Below are 17,522 nucleotides of genomic sequence, written 5' to 3'. Positions count from 1 at the left end.
AAAGTTAACATTGCCATTTTTTTCAAACCACAGAATATAATGAAAGGACCCTGAAAAATCACATACTCCACCAATGCACCTCATTACAATGAGCAGGCTCAAATATAAAAGTTTGTTTAGAAGTCACTGAGATTGTACGTCCAATAAATGAACAGGGAACAGTAATTTAGATGCTAATTTGCACCTTGCCGATGTTAATGCATAAAACAATGAAGCTCTATAATAGATGGAAATACAACCAAATCTGTGAAACCCACAGGCATTGGCTTGCAAGACAGCTGTGCAGTTGACAAGTAACATGAGCCTTATGTGAGAAGAAGGGGAAATCGTAAGATTTGCATATAATTATTGAGATCATGCAAATGTCAGTTATGAGGAGAAAAAAAAACACAGGCATCTCACTGTTAAATCCTGACAGTTGGCATCACTGAAGAGCTCAAATACATTTGAGTACCAGTTGGCAGAGGGTCATTAAAACAGAATTTGCAGAGACATTAACTCCCTCACTTTTCTTTGAGTGACGTTTTGCTATTAATAGTTTGCAGAGGCTTTGCAGAAAACATATTAATAAGAGAAACTGTAATGGGGGCACCTACAGCAAGTGTAAATGTAGCAAGGGGCACCCAGGAAGCTACTCTCTAATTGATTAGCATGGAGCTATCAATGTGTATATCCTAAGTGAGGAGAGAGAGCAATGACAAGCAAGAACAGTTGAATAATATAATGTGATATTTGGAGACTGGGGAGGAGAGTGATTAGTTTTTGGCCTTTTCCTTAGTAATCACATTCCCAAATCATACTTTAGCAGAATTCCCAAAAAACAAAACAAAACAAAAAACCCATCATCCTGCTTCGAAGCCTCTAAGAATTTACCTTCATAAATGAAATGAGGTAATGGGACTATGCCTGGGACTTACTAGCTGGGCAAATGAAATGTACTTAATTCATTTTACATATTTAAAAAAATTCTTTTGGTCATTATTTTCTATTTTTTCCCAAGCTAAATGAGTACTCAGTAAGAACTAGAAGTCCTTCAAGCAAAGAAGAAAGTTCATTTGCAACAGAGCCAGTTAATTTTCCAAATACAGTGGAAGAATTTGAAAATCAGCGAACCCTTGGTGAGATGAGGGAAAACTTGCTAAGGAGGCCTTTGTCTTCCAGTTCATCAGCAGAAAATCCCTTAAGGGGAGAATTATACAGCGATCCGAAATATTCCTTGAGAAATGAAGTTAGTCACCAGTTGGCAGAGGGGCTTACTTCAGGTCTAGCAAACAACAGCAAACCATCAGGGAGATACACTGATAGTGGTGAAACCACTCCATTATTTGGCAATCTCCTTGTAAAGCAACAGGATGAACATTCTCACTTTTTGGAAGAATCAGAAAGGCAAGGAATAAAATGGGTAGATATTTCCAAAAGTAAAACAGATGGTGCAATGGGAAATGAGATGATGGATAGATTATTCACCAGCCAGGAGGATGCTCATAGCTACAAAAAAGCCCACAAAATGACACTGGAAACATTTTCTTCAGAGGATAATAAATTAGTGCCATTAAGCACCAGTGACATGGAAGTATTGGATGATAATGCCAATCCAGCAGGAGAGGGTCAAAAACTGCAAACGTCTGGTCCAACTGCAAATTTGCCTTTGGCAGGCAATGCTGATCAAGGCAAAGAAGGAGAAAGAACCAAGGAAATTAAAATCAAAGACTGGGAATGTCCAACAAAAGAATTTCATTCTTATGTGCCTACCCATATGAATGTTTTCAAAGAATGTCCAGTTACAGAAAAGAGAACTTCTAGAAAAAGTCATGCAAACATTAAAGAAAAGGAGGCACAAAGAATCAAGTTTGGTGTTAGTGAAAGGCAAAATGAAAATATGCTGCCAATCTCAACTGACCATCAAGGGAGAAGACCTGAAAGAGGAGCTAACGACATGAGTCAAGTTAGTAATAGATCACTAAATGACTCTTGGAGCAAAGTAAATGAAATCTCTGCTAGTTCTTCTGACTTGGCTTCCAGGGCTGATAGATCACATTCTCTCAGAACTGATTTAGCTAAACACAAAGATGTGTTTACAACTCAGAGGAGTGGTCTAGTGGACTCAGAAGGCAACACTCCAGAAAGAATTCATGGCCAAGTTTGCTTACCAGAAAATGGAAACGTCTTGCAACCTGACCCGAATCTTCCCCAAGATCAAAGAGAGAAATCAGACAGGAAAATTCCTGATGATCAGAATAAGATTGAATGTGGAAATCAAAGTTGGAATGTTCTGGAAAGTCAGGTCATTTTAAGAGAAAGTAAGACAAATAGGACAGAACAGATCAAGGAGCACGCAGATGGTAAAGACATGTGGGAAATAAGAGATAAAACAAGGAGCCCGAATGTTACTCCTACAGAAGAATTGTTTACCTGCCAAGAAACAGTGAGATGTGAACTGTCTTCTGTAGCTGATCATGGTATTACCGAGAAAGCAGAAGCAGGTACAGCTTATATAATTAAGACAACATCAGAAAGTACTCTAGAAAGCATGTCTGCTAGAGCAAAAGCAATAATTGCTAAGCTACCTCAAGAGACTTCTCTAAGTGACAGGCCCACTGAGGAAAAGGAAACAGCGTTTGATCCACATGAAGGGAGAAATGATGATTCACATTATACCCTTTGTCATCGGGATTCAGTGGATGTAATCTATGACATTGACTTTGAAAAGAAATCACATTTAGGTATTTATAATGTACACATAGATGAAAAACGAAAGGAAGAAACCATGTCTCAGTGCAATCCTGGGGAAATACTTGACAGGGCAGAGGATGGCATTAGAAATATTGCAACTGTAGGAGAATCTCTGCAGGTCACTCCTGAGAATGGAAAAGCAAGCTCAGAACTGGATTTCTACTCAGCACAGTTACCTACTCTTCCAAAAATTTTGAAGAAAAATATATGCCACGGTCAGTCCCAAGGACTTCCTCAGAAGAATGCCGGTTTGGTTCCTCTTGCTCATCAAAGTTTCCATTCTGAAAGAAGCATTTGTTCTCAGAATAGCACTCCTGTTTCCACTCATCTTAATAAAACTCAATCCAATGAGGAAACATTCACTATAGAGTATCCAATGGCTGCCATGCCATTCAAGTCCATTTCCACTACATCAGAATGCAAATGTGATCTGCACAGTGAAGCCCAGTGTGTTGAGAAAAATCTCCATCCTGGGTCTGTACCTCAAGAATATCACAAGAGTTCAGCAATATTGACTTCCAGTGATGGGAAAGAAAGGTTCAGAGCTGAAAGATTTCAACAGGCAGAAAATAACATGGCAAAATCTTTAGGGCCACTGATTTTTATCAGTGAACCTAATGAGGAGGTGGAAGAGACAAGTTGTGAAACTGAAGAGTTAATAAACTATGGACAAGAATTAGCCTCCTCAAGCTTTAAGCTAGGTAACAGTTCTGACTCCTCCATTCTCCCTACCCAGGACAACCAAACTCTGGCCAGTGAGTCTCTGCTTTCAAAATTCAACTCTAAAATACTCTATTTTCTCTTGTTCCTTCTGTTTCTCTTAACAAGCTACTATTATGACCTAATGATTGGCTTGGCATTTTACCTTTTTTCATTGTACTGGCTGTCTTGGGAAGGAGGGCAACCCCAAGAACCTGTCAAAAAGAAGTAACCTTACAGGATTTATTATTCACTTAAAATCTAAGATATTATGTCCCAAACATTTTGATTGTTAAAAGGGAATATTCATTGTTCAAAGAACCAGTGCAGTTTTTCTCTTGAAGGATCGTTTAAAAAGGAATGTGTATGAAGTTCACTCCTTCATATAAGTAATTATTCTATATAGGACCATTATGTTTGGATCATTAAATACCTATATGAATATGAGATCTGAAGCACGTCAAGTTAAAATTAGGTACAGCTGTTGCTCCTTAGCAGGCTATGAAGATGCAATGCTTCATGTCTCTTCACTACTTAAAGTGCCATTTTCTTGCATTCATTTCTTTTACAATAAAGCTTCATTCCCCCAAACCCATCCCCCCCAAGGTTTTAAAAAACAGTTTAAGAAATATTTTAAATGTAGCCAATGGCACGAGGACTTCTTAAGTCCCCAAGTAATGGTCATAGAATTTTCATATTTCCCACTTGTGTTGGCATTATTTCCCAGAACAGTCTGGGAGAGCAAATAATTCTCTTCATTTCCATTTCATTGTTTAAGGACATTATCTGCATATTGGAAAACAGAGCTCACGCACAATAAACAGAGTGAGTTTGTACAGGTTAGTTTTTGGCAAGATAAAAGTAGGTGCTACCATACCACAAAGCTAAGAATGACTGGAACAACTGGTAGCTTATTACTCAAATGCACAAAACTTTTTTGGGTGAGTGTTCTTCCTATTTTTTAAATATTGTAAAGTAGACTCTGTAGCACAACTGAACAATTTCATTGACAAATAGCATTTGAGGTAGAAAATTTGAATTCACTTTTTCATATGCATTGCTTTAAGAAAGCATTTTTTCCTATCAAGCATAAAGCATTATATAACAACAGTAAAAAAAATGAACTTTCTAAACATGGTACATTTAGAAATGATTTTTTTTCTTTCTTAAACAAAAAAAAAGTAAAAGTATGATTTAAATTCTTTTTTTCTCTAAAACACTAAAAGTCTCCAAAAAGAAATTGTCATATTTTTATACACAGAAGTACAATAGCTAGGCACTATTTAAAATAATAACTTCCAATTTATTAGTTTATTAAAGGGATAAAATTGATATTGAAACTGATAATAAGCAGTTGCAAAAATTATTTAGCAGGAAATAAACTTCTGATATATTGTAACATTAGCAATATCTATTACATATTGTTAATTTTATGGAACAGTAGAATTGAGTGGAGATAATATTAAAATTTTGATGACATTATTCTATCTCAGACACCCTTTGGATCCTTCCCAAGCACTGAACTTAGGTATATTTGAGTTTGTTTAGTAACTGTCAGAGACCATGAGAGAGACTTGCTACAAATCACTCTGCCTGTATCACTCTTCTCATCTCTCTGTTTCAGAGAAGTGGAGAGAGTGCCTAATTCATCATCAGAGACAACATGGACATATCTCATATCATGCAAAGGCTAAAACTAAAAGATCACAAGTTATGCAAAAAGTCACATATATCTAAGAAATATTTCTCAAACTTTATTTTTTATTTCTTAATGAAAACCCTGGATTTGTTGCATAAAGAGATAATTATAATAAATTTTGTTTTAGCTGATTCTCATTCAATGGCAGAATGTATCTTTCTTCATATTAAATAATTTCAGATTCCAGATGATATGATTCTATCCATCCTTCAAATGCCATTCAGATTAAATGACTGACACTAGCTTTTTAGACTAACATATATAAACATCCTGAGGTAGAACTTGAGGCAAATATTTGATTGTTTGAGCTAGCATAATTTCATTTAAATACAGGTGGAATACTGAAGGCAATATCTAGACTATTATCTCTAAAACTGCAGGATTGATAATTTTGTTGACAGGTCTATACAAAGTTTGGAGAAAGAGTGTAGTTAATGTTAGCATTTCTTCAGGTCTTAATGGTATGATTTTTGCATTCTACCTTTAAGGGTTTTAGTCAATATGCCATATCTTATTATTACAAAACACTATATTGCTTTATCGAACACAGGTGTCTGGACTACGGTTGTTCATTCAAAGAACAAAGTGATTCATCTACTGCCTATATTTGATTTTTGGTAATTTTTACATTCAAAATTATTGCAGTATTTATTTGTAGTATACTATCAGTAACCTCCTTTGGATGGAAAACATATTCCATTGTTTATTTATCTGAGTGCAGTGAAAAAAAAGTCCCTGGTTTAGGCACTGACTTTTCAACCACTACTTACAGAGCAATTTTCACATTAACAGTGAAATAAAATGATAAGCACTTGGGGAAATTTTGATAGGTAAAAAGGTTTGAAAGATAGATTTAGGCAAGTCTGTTTTGGTCACATCACTGAATTGAATAGGAAAAATGGCATACAGTGAATACTAGCAGATCTCCATTTATCTAAGATCTATCCCTGAATTAACGTGGCAGGTGTAATCTTTACAAGTATCATTGCCATCAACATCTATCCCTAAGCATTTGTTGATTGCCCAAAGGGTGTGTGGCACTGTAGTAAGCAAAGTGAGGTGAATTACATGTCTACTGCCTGAATTGTATAAGAAATGTGAATTATTAAACCTTCATATTCTATCTTCCCCAGTCTGCTGGCTCTACGTCAGAAAGAAAATTCTAAAAATTAACTAGCAGCATGAGCTATGCCACTAGTAAAAATAATTGGTTTAGAAATTCAAATTTGTATAAGCCATCCCCATCCTTTTCAGTAGTCTCCTTATTGTAAAAGAAAGCAAGTCCACTAGGATTGTTCCCACCTATCAACATTACAATAGCACAAAGAATGGACAACCTCATCTCCTTCTTGTTTAAAAAGCACTTCTAAGACATTTCTGGAAAGCCTAAGAAGGAATCTCTTTTTGGAGAGAGTACCACAAGTTCAATTGCATGATTTCTTCTCTCTCAAGGAGACAGATGGATTAGGCTTGATCGTTTTTTAAAGGAATCAAGACCCAATGATGGCAATACATCATTGCAATCACATTGATTATTTTTATCTCTTTCCCAGTTTTTGGGCTGGCTGGCTATTTCAAAGTCCTCACTCACTCTTCACTTAAAGAAATAAAAAATGACTGGAACCAAGAGTCAACTGTTACCTCAAGGACTAACCCATTTATCTTTTTCACGTGATGCTTACTACTTCACTAAATACTTTAAAGCAGATCAACAAGGTCTAGTAAATCTGATGCAAATGGATTTTCCTGACTATAAGAGACTGTCTCCTGTAGAATTATTTATGAAATCATCCAGTTTGGACACTGACTTGGTGCATTGAAGGAATTTTGTCTCTCATATTTCAAGACTGAGTATAAGATCTTGGTGCTTGCTTTTGTATATGGTTCTTTCAGGACCTGAGTGGATGTGATCAATATACTTCACCTTCAAGGGATGGACATTTGCTAAGTGTTAACATGAATGTATTTACAGAAAGAATTTTGTTATTGTTGTTATTGTTTTTAATGTCATCCTGTTCTGTTACTATGAGACCATATTCTAGTTTTTCCTTATGGTTGCAAAGGAAGGAGATTCTGCTTAGTACTACAACCTCTCCAGCTGAAGAAGATTGAAATTAAAGAATCAATTTAGGTGGAGTGGTAGGGAGGATAGAGAGCCAAATTCAGAATCAAGACCACTAGATTCAAGTCATGCTCCTGTAACATAATAGCCATGGGACTATTGGACAAGTCACTTAATATTTCAGTACTCCAGGAAACTCTCAAAGACTAAAAGTTACTGAGAACATTACAGATATCCAGCACTGACATAATGAGTATCCACACCAGGAGACCCCTAACTGAAGAAATTGCAGGTCAATTTTCTAATGAATTATTAATACATGCCAGGAGAACAATTTCTCTTCATCTATATTAGAATGGTTTGATCAAGCGTCCACCATTTCCTTATGACTATTTTGAAAATCCTTTCTATTAGTTTATGGTTTTATTTGAGGGATATAAATGCTTTTAAGTGTCACAAGATAGGCAATTACTCAAACTATTAAAAATCTTAAAAGGCCCATCATCCTAAGTTCAGCATTTGCTTGAATGCTTCATTTCATTTTTCAAAGTAGAAAAGAATAAAATGTCTGACATTTCAATAGTGAGAAATTCCCAGGTCCTTTCAATATATTCAACTCCTGGTAACCATTCTAATGGAATGAATTATTGGAATGGGTAACTCAAAAGAGTAGACAATTTTTTTTAAAAGTTATTTATATTTGGTGTCCATAACCTCATTGATTCTGGCAGCAGATTTAGATTTCTAATTGTTCTGAATTAGACTCTTATTTAAATAAATTTGTCCATTATAATCTGGCCCCACCACATCTATCCAACATATACTCTCCTAACCCCCTAATTCAGACCCTCCAGCAAAATAGCTCAATAGGTCTCCTTGTTCCTAAAACAACCCATGTCTAATTTTTCCTCAGTTCTCTTGTTGGTGCTGTACCCTTCATCTAAAACCTTTTCATCTATTTTCTATTAAAATTTTCATAATTTTTCAATGTCAATTCCATTTACACCCCTACACAAAATCTTTCCTAGACTACTCTAGTTACCATTGCCTTCTCTCTTCCATGAAATTTTTATAGTAGTTGCTGCTTGAAGTACTTATTGGGAAACAACCATATAATTCTTTTTGGTTATTGTTTGTATATCTTCACACAGTAGACTGCAAAATTCCTGAAGTGTTTTCTTTTATTCTTGAATACTCCTATAACTTCTAAAGGAAACAGAAAGGAACTTAACTTCTAAAGTTGGTTATATATGTAACAGACACCCAATAAAATATTTGTTAAAATGAATTAGCATGAGTATTACCAGTAATTTGGATAATAACATAAGATTCACAATGAATGAAGGAGTCTAAAAGTTAGACTCTCCTTGACAGCTGATGATCACAAAAGAACAATTCTCCAAAAAAAGAAATCTTGTAGATATGAGGGGAGTGTGTTTTGGGAACTTGAATTTTTCAATAATCCTTGCATAAAACTGACCCAAAATAGTTGGGTTATTTTGGGAAAATATTGTTTAAAAGGTAGGAAGAGAGAATTAGGTATAGGAGATGGATTTTAAATTTCCTTGGTAAAGAGAACTTCTCAGGTGAAGAAACTTCTATCAATATAAATCCATTTCTTCTCTATAATTTACAATCTTATTTTGTTGCAAAGATTCCTGAGGAGGTAAGTGACTTGTCCAGAGTCACATCGACAGTGTGTGTCAGTGGTAGCAGCTGAATGATGTATGCATGGCTTCTAGGATGTTGGTCTAGACACTATCTTCCCCTCTCACAACCCAGTCATTTTTTAAAAGAGGAAGGTGACCAAAGCAAAAGTGAAAAGATAATTGAGGTGTGCAAATAAATGTCATAGGCTACTGGGCAGAGGGAAGAGGGAGATGATTTGTTCCTTCTTTTCCTCTTAAATATTAAGCAGCTTTTCTTTCTCTTCGACATTCCCACAGCAGCCACATCCCCTTCATATGCTACAACACACAGATTGCAAATTACAAGAACAATTCCTTAATTTAGTAGTTAATGTGGAAGTTGATGGTACAAGAAAATGTTTTTTAGATGAAATAGCTCATTAGCTCCAAAAGCATCAACCATCACAAGGCTTAAAGTGCAAGAAACTCAATCCTAGCAACTGCTATTATGACCTTTGAGACTGGCTGATCTGGTCAATTTTACACCTGTGCTGTATGTCAACTTTTAAGGCAAGCAAATAGTGCCACAAACAAGGGAAGAGAATACATACTGTAACTGCTCATGGTCCACTTAAACCAGAAATCACTAAATGTCTGCAACATTCAAAATGATATAATTAATGCCAATTAAGTAAATAAAAAGACAGTTGATTAAAACAATATGAAATTCATTCAGTCTGTGCTTAATATGTGAACATTTGTTTTAATAGCCTTATGCTAATAGGTTTTGAATTGTATCTTTTCTGTAACTATTTAATCTGTAATGTTTCAAAAGTATTAAAATCCATCTACTAATAAAATTAGTCTCTATTCCTACCTGATTCTATAAAAAATGGAAATGATGTTTAACTTCCATTTCATGCAACTTTCAAGGAGAAAGGGTACATTGAGAAATATCAGAAAACATCAAGGGCACCTGAAACTGGTCGGTTATGTCCTCTTCACCCTGATATTCATCAGCACTGTATACAGAATAACTTGGGGGAAAATGAAGATTTCCTCCAGACGCAATTTGCAAAGTAGATCATTGAACAACAGAAAGAGACAGCTGCTGAGGGAAAGGAAGGAGATAGGTTCATTTCTTCAGAAAGCTACATAATCCCCTTCCCTTTTCCAGTCAATCAATCATTTAACAAACATCTCAGAAGTACTTAGCATAGGCCAAGCATTGTACTCAGGTAACAAAGAAAGGCAAAAGCATTGTCCTTTCCCTCAAGGAGCTCACATTCAAATGGAGGAGACCACGTGTAAATAACTGTGTATATACAACATAAACATAAAGTAGATGGCAGGTAATCTCAAAGTAAAGGCACTTTCTCTTCATTACAATTCATTTCCTGGGACACTTCCCCTGTTTTTTTCAAGGTCATGATGCTGTTTAGGGCTTAATGTTCCATGCTTCAAAAAAATGAATGGTGATGCCTACTGTGTTTCCTGATTGCTTCTGCCATTAGCCTTCCCTTTTTTTAGTCTTTCCTTCACTGCCAGGCATAGAAAACAAGATATTGGGTCTCCTTTGGGATTAGAAGAAGCTAAGGGTCAGGAGACTTGGGTTTTATCCCCTGTTTAGTGGCTCCCTCATTGGCTTTATTGGATGAATCTCTTCACCCAAACTCATCAGTCCTCACTTTTATCATATTTAAAATGGGAAATGAGTAATCTGGTAAAATTAGTACTAAACAAGACAGATTGTGGTTTTGATATCCCCTTCAATCAGGCTAGCTAGCATTGTAAAGAATATAAATTGTTCCTGTTATCTTTCTTGGGTTGTGGAAATTTGGACTAGATGATGTCCAGCATATTGTAATGGAAGAAACTTTAGATTTGCAATCAGAGAACATGGGTTTGAGGCCTGGATTTTCCATTTAATACTTTGATAATCCTGGGGAAAGCATTTAATTTCTCTTGGCTTCATTTTCTTCATCTATAAAATAGAGTGTACTATGCAATTTGTAAGGTCCCTTTCTATTCTAAACTCTATAAGAAATTCCTTGATATTCATTGTAATAAATTGAAAATCCCAGTTCTTAAGTACTTAAATCACCCTGGATCTGCTTTTAGCAATTTTACTGATGGCAATTTTATAAAAGTGTTTTTATAAAAATATTTTTGTTAACCAAAGAGCATTTATGAAAATATCACAAAGCAAAACCATGTTTTGTAACTATCTAATAAAATTATATTGTTGCATGATTTAGCATGGCTTCTATGCAGTAAACACCTTTTGTCATATAAGTAATAAACTACTTTTGTGACTATAATCCCCAAACTGCCTTTTCCTTTCTTCATTTATGTGGAACTTGGCCCTTTTATAAACTGAACCTAACTTCTACTTGCTAACTTAAAAAAAGAAGGTTAAGGAGAAGATATTCACAAGAATATTAGGTTTTCTGAGTTCATACATAAACTGGAAATGATTGAGACAACTTTTTTCAAGTTGGAAAGGTAGCTAGAATCCTTAAAAGAAGGGAATGAAAACCATTTTTGCATTCCAAACTAATTTTCCGAAGTAGTTCACTAGAAAGCCTTAGAAAGTGTCTTAATCAGGGGGTAGGAGACTTGAGGAACACTTAAACCAGGTAGCCCTAGTTCTGGGCTTTAGGTTTCACATACCCAACCCAAATTCATAGGTCACACCAAAGTTCACACCCCATATGCCCTGTTTTTACAGGCTCCTCTCCTGTCAGTTCCTTGACCCTTCTATCCTTCCACCTCCCTTTCAGATATCATTCAATCTAGTACACCAGTCCACCTGTCACACTGTATGAAATAAGACTGACAGTCTGACCTTTTAAAAGCAAGGTATCTAGTTTCAGCCCAAGTCTTTTGGAATTAGGCAGAATTATCAACAACTACTTCTGTCATTATGTATGTGTTTGTGGGAAAGGGTAGAGAAAGGGTGAGAAAGGAGGCAGGAGGAAAGTAAGCAAGCTGGAGTGGTGAAATAATCATACATATATATATATATATATATATATATATATATATATATATACAGAGAGAGAGAGAGAGAGAGAGAGAGAAAGAGAGAGTTGAATGCTTAATTTTAAAATGTGTGTGTATGTGTGTATTCAAGCACTCAAGTTCTTGGCACATATTAGGAACTTGATATATGTGCATGTTACATGGTAAGATATTTTATATTAATATGTTTACATAGAATAAACTACACAATGGATAAGAACTCATATTTCTATAAGATCACAGATTTAGAGCTAAAAGTGATCTTAGAAGTCACCTTGTTCAACCTCTGCATTATTCAGATAAGGAAGAGGTCAGTCACAAAAGAGTATCAAATGGCAAATGGACTTTAATCTAGATATCAACTCCCCATTCATATCTTTATCTCCTGTACTATATTTTTCAAAGTGTTATCCTTTTTTTCAACTTATAGTCAGTATTTGTACAAAGAGCCACTAACTGAAAATCCAGTGCTCTCTTCAACCATACCCAACATTACTTCAAGAAATTGGCATTGCTTTACATTACATGGACAAAAGACACACTCTCTCTCTTAAACCTTCTTAGATGCCAATGTTGTGGGTGAATTTCTTCAGCTGTGGCTAGAAAAAGACATCACCTCATAGTCAAAACTTTAGTAATGATACTCTCTTAATTTAGGTAGTGGAGTTATCTCAAAGAATTTCTTTCTGGCTTGGTAGGACCAATTTCCTTCAAAATGATTTGTTGTTTAATATCTGATAATCTGCTCATGCCTACCATGAACTCCTCTATTAACCTTTTAGTGGTTCTATTTTTACAGATTCTAATATTCCAGGATTCCATGATTCATAACCATATAGAAATACCAGAAGAAAATACAACTATTTCCAGCTCTGAAAAGTCTCTAAGTGGAGAACAGCTTTTAGATGAATAGTTTCTCTTAAGAGGATTATCATTTACCAGCTTAAGACCCTGACCTTCAAGTATGTTTCTATAAAAACAACAACAACTAGAAATTTCATTTCTATAAAGTATAGAAATGGCATTTCTACAAAATACAGAAATTATGTTTTTATAAAAATACAGAAGGTGAACGAACTATGGTTAGGAAAGACTATAAAATATGTGCATACTTGAAGAATTCATGTACATTCTCTCTTACTCTCAGGGACACATTCTTAGTGAATTTTGCCCTTAAGGGGACTTCAATTATATTAACAAATGGTATTAGTTAATAATAACAAAATAATTGATTTTCTAATTCTTTCTTTTTACTGGCATTAGTCAAATATCTTCTGTGAGAATAGCGTTGGTCTTCCTTTTATAAACTTCATACAATATAGAGCTTGATTCTATCAAAAAGAATCAAGTAAATATATTTTCTTTTTAGATCTCTAGTACAATGCTTGTTAAGATTTTTTTTCCCTTTCAGTATAACTGATGATTACATAGTGGCCTGAAAAGGCAACTGTACCACTTCCTGATAGAATCAGTCTATGATGCCATTATTTCTAAGAATGTCCTTTTGGAGTAATTGGTAATAGTTCTATGGTGCTAATCTGAGAGAGAATGTAGGTATATTAATGGTAAATTATAATAATAAAATGACAAAATAAATCTGAGGGAAAACAAAGAAAATCTAGATCTTCCATTTCTGATGTCAATACCTTTTCCTTTGAAACATTCTTCCTTCTCATAATCTTCACTTCTCCCTTTTTTTACACTCTTAGACTTTCTAAAATTAAAAACTAATTTCTTATACCTCATAATATTATGAAACTAGATCAAAATGGAATTTGGATCCTCCAATAGAAGTGAGCATGTATAATAGAACAGAAGGGGTTTAAATTTCTTCTAATATTAAGTGGTTCACAAAATAGTATTGAATCTCATTCTAAAACAAGTAGGGCAAAAGCCATATTCTGATATCTCATTACAAAGTGGATATAACCCTAGGCTCTCAAGAGCTATACCAGTGGGGCACAAATTCTGACAAGTCCTATCCAGCTAGAAAGCTATGAGAATGAGATCAATAATATAATAAATGCCTGTTATCTAAGGACCAGCATAGCCAGTTTGGAAGAACTTTGTTTCTAGGTTTATAGTAAAGTAATGATTTTTTTTGACCCATCAGCTCTCCAAGTACATATATTGACACACCAATGGAATCACAGATCCTTAAAGTACTGAAATACAGTTATTTGTAAGGTATATATGTGTGCATATATATGTATACACATCTCTATCCAAGGTTTTATGGATTTATCTGTCATCCATCTATCTATCTATCTATCTATCTATCTATCTATCTATCTATCTATCTATCTATCCAAAGAATACTTAAGATGTTTTGGTTGAGATGTACTTGTACTATGGCATTTCTATCTACCTTTTTTTTTCTGTTTGTCTACACATCAACCCATTGTTTATCAGCTTAATCTGGATCTATTATTTCTTTGTTGTAGGCAAAGCCTGGGGAGTTGAAGTATAGTAATACTATTCTAAAACTTGTAGTCTTAGAAAGTTACTTGTATGTGTTATAGGGGCAAGACTTAAATTTAGGTCATTCTGCTTCTATAGATGCTATATTAGGCTTTCATTCATGTATACATACAAATAAATATCCTGTGACATGCATGACTAATATAAAAAGCATGTGCACTGGTATATACATATGTGGTATGCAAGCAAAAATATATAAAAACAGCAATTATATTTATATACAATATTTATTCAGGTTTCTATGTATATATACATATGATATGTGTGTATAGCTGTTGAGAGGTTTCAGGGTGAAATGGATTAAAAGGCATTCTTGGAGTCAAAAAGATCTGGTTTCAAATTCTCTCTCAGGGGTATATGTGTGTGTGTGTGTGTGTGTGTGTATGTGTGTGTGTGTGTGTAACACCCCAAACAAGCATGTAATTAATTCATAGAAGCATGTATACATGCATATGAATTTCTTTTTGTCTAGGATTTAGTACGTCATACATAAATAGTTCTGATTCATGTTCTGTATTTTTCTTCTCAAAAGATTTAATTTCTCTATGATGTAAAAAAGAAATTTGAAAAAATAATTTCCTTTTGGATGTTTACAAATTGAAATCAATATAGATAAACAAAGGAATTTATATAAAAATGAAGAAAATGCATTTCTAAAGAAAAATGAAGAGATTACTTTAGGCAATAACATCACCTATCATTTAATATTTGACTGATCTTTATTATGGTTTAGGATCTCCAAAAACACAATTAACATATTGGAAAGTCAAGGCCTCTTACAACAATTTAACTCATAGTTACTTGTGTTATACCTTCAAGCCACACCTTGTAGCATGACTAACCTAATAAGCAACCAGATTCTGACAGTTATAGGAAAATCCTTTTGATCCATGCCCAGGGAAATGCTTAGGATATATTTACTTTTAATTATAGGAAAAGTCATCTTTATGGATTGCCTCATCACAACATGCTTGAAAAATATATCCCAGGAAATTGACTATGATTCCTCAGCTACCAAAACAATTCCTATATGGGAATGGGTTGCATGAAATTGAGATTTCTTTAGCATACTGAATAAACATTGCATAGGACCATCGATTTAGAGCTAGAAGGGTTCATAGAGGTTATCTAGTTCAATCTTCTTATTTTACAGATCTAGAACTGAAACCTAGAAGAGTAAAGCAACTTACTCAATCTTAAAGATGCTAACTCTATTGGGTTTTGTTTTTTCATGGCAAATCTGGATTCTACTGCAAGTGTGACAGAAGACAGGTAAATGGTTAGGCACAAGCTATATTGTTAAGAGCAAGAGAAAGCATTTTACTTCTATCCTCTTTTACCAATTTTCAGAAAAATGATATCTTTCATTCTGAAAGCATTTACAATTAATGAACATGAGAATCCAGAGAGACATCCCTTTAGAAAACAGTGGCTTAGAATTTAATTCAACAAACATTTATTAATTATTTACTTTTTGTAAATTTCTATGGTGAATATTCAAAGTTAAAAATGGTTAACAGTTCTTGCCCTCATGGAGCTTACATTGTACTGGAGGGTGAGAAGGAAGTTAAAAAAGAACAGAAAGAATTCAACATAGAATAATTATAGAGGAGAGAACATGTAGAATGGGAAAAAACAGGGAAGAGTTCATATATAAGATTCACTGAGATGAGCTTGGGAGAAAGAAAAAGTGCTTGTGCTCAAGCCTGACAGTCAAGAGCAATAGGTACTTTACAAGGATTCATGAAGGAAAGTGTCAGACTGTAACAGAGTATGCAAAAGAGAGTAATGTGAAATAAGACTAGAAAAGTAGAATAAGGCAGTTATGATGAGCTTTAGTTAAGTATATGCATATATACATACATGATTATACATATATGTGTGTGAATATATAGAAGGGGGAGGGAGTTCATACTCATATGTGGAGATAAAAATCTATAACACATAGAAGTGCAGAGCATAAGCATTGTTCTAAGCACTGGATATAAAAAGAAAGTCAGAAACAATCCCTGTTCTCAGAAAGCTCACAATCTAAAGGGGAGGATAATATCAATACAACTACTTGGTTCAAAATATTTAAAGGATAAATTCAAATTAATCTTAGAGAAGGAAAGGCATCATCATTAAAGGAAATCAGGAAAAGACTTCCTGTGTATTCTAGATAGGACTTGAAAAAATAAGAAGCCAGAAGGTAGAGTTGAGGAGAAGAGAATTCCAGGCATGAGAAACAGCCAATGAAAATACATACATAAAGAAATAAAGTGCTGTTCCCCTGGAAAAACAAGGACACCACAGTCAATGAATAACAGAATGTTTTTTTTTGGGGGGGGGTAGTAAAGTATAAAAAGACTTAAAAGACAGAAAGAAATCAGGTACTAAAGGGCTTTAAAAGCCAAACAGAAGATTTTGTATCTTATTCTGGAAATAACAGGAGTGGCTTGTAATTAATTGAGTAGATGGGTGACATTTTCTGACCAATAGCTTAAGAAGATCACTTTGACAATCAAGTAGAGATTGAATGGAGTATGGAGTCCAAGAAGCAACCTACTGTGATAGTCTGTGTGTGAGGATCTGCATTAGGATAGGGGCAATATCAGCTCAAAGAAGGGAGCAAATACCAAAGAGCTTAGGAAGCTAGAACCAATAGGGTTTGGAAAATGATTGAATATGGGGGGGCAAGGGATTTATGATAGTTTCAGGTTTGATCCCATGTGGCTGGGAGGATGTTGACACCCTCAACAATATTAGAGAAATTAGGAAGAGGGAAAGATATGAGGAAATATAATTCATTCTATTTTGGACATTTGACTTTAAGGTGTCAAATGGAAATCTAGTTTGAGGTGTCCAACAGGAAATTGGGAAAGGAAAATTGGAAGTCAGGAGAGAAGTTAGGGCTAAAGGTAACAGAACATTGGTAAATTTTGACAGAGAAGATTCAATAGAGGACAGGGTTAGAGGCCAGAAAATAAGAGGTTAAAAAATGACTGGGCTCTAAGAAGAGGCAGTGAATATAATTGACTTATACCAGTTCATTAGTGAAAGCTGGAGACACCAGTGAACAATATTTTGAGGTTAACAATAAAGTAAGATGACTTTTTATTTTAAAAATTAATTTATTTTAAAAGTATCTACCTTTTCTCCATGTCACTTATCCCAAATATTTCCTAATTCCTTCCCCCAAATGAGAAAGAAAGTA

General features: G+C 34.6%; 1 protein-coding gene across 1 annotated transcript in view; it reads left to right on the top strand.

Annotated features, from left to right (window-relative positions):
• The window catches only part of PPP1R3A (protein phosphatase 1 regulatory subunit 3A), a 67,361-nt gene extending 63,695 nt beyond the window's left edge, over positions 1–3,666 (top strand). The window contains exon 4 of the mRNA XM_001366999.3: positions 1,001–3,666. Coding sequence (XP_001367036.2) covers positions 1,001–3,664 — 2,664 coding nt within the window. The 3' untranslated portion in view covers positions 3,665–3,666. The remainder of the gene's footprint in view (positions 1–1,000) is intronic.
• Positions 3,667–17,522: the final 13,856 nt, after the last annotated feature.

This window comes from Monodelphis domestica, chromosome 5 (genome assembly GCF_027887165.1).
Source record: "Monodelphis domestica isolate mMonDom1 chromosome 5, mMonDom1.pri, whole genome shotgun sequence".
In the NCBI taxonomy this organism is placed as follows: Eukaryota; Metazoa; Chordata; class Mammalia; order Didelphimorphia; family Didelphidae; genus Monodelphis; species Monodelphis domestica.
Note: the sequence above shows the minus strand (reverse complement) of the source record. Positions and strands in the feature narration are given on the sequence as shown.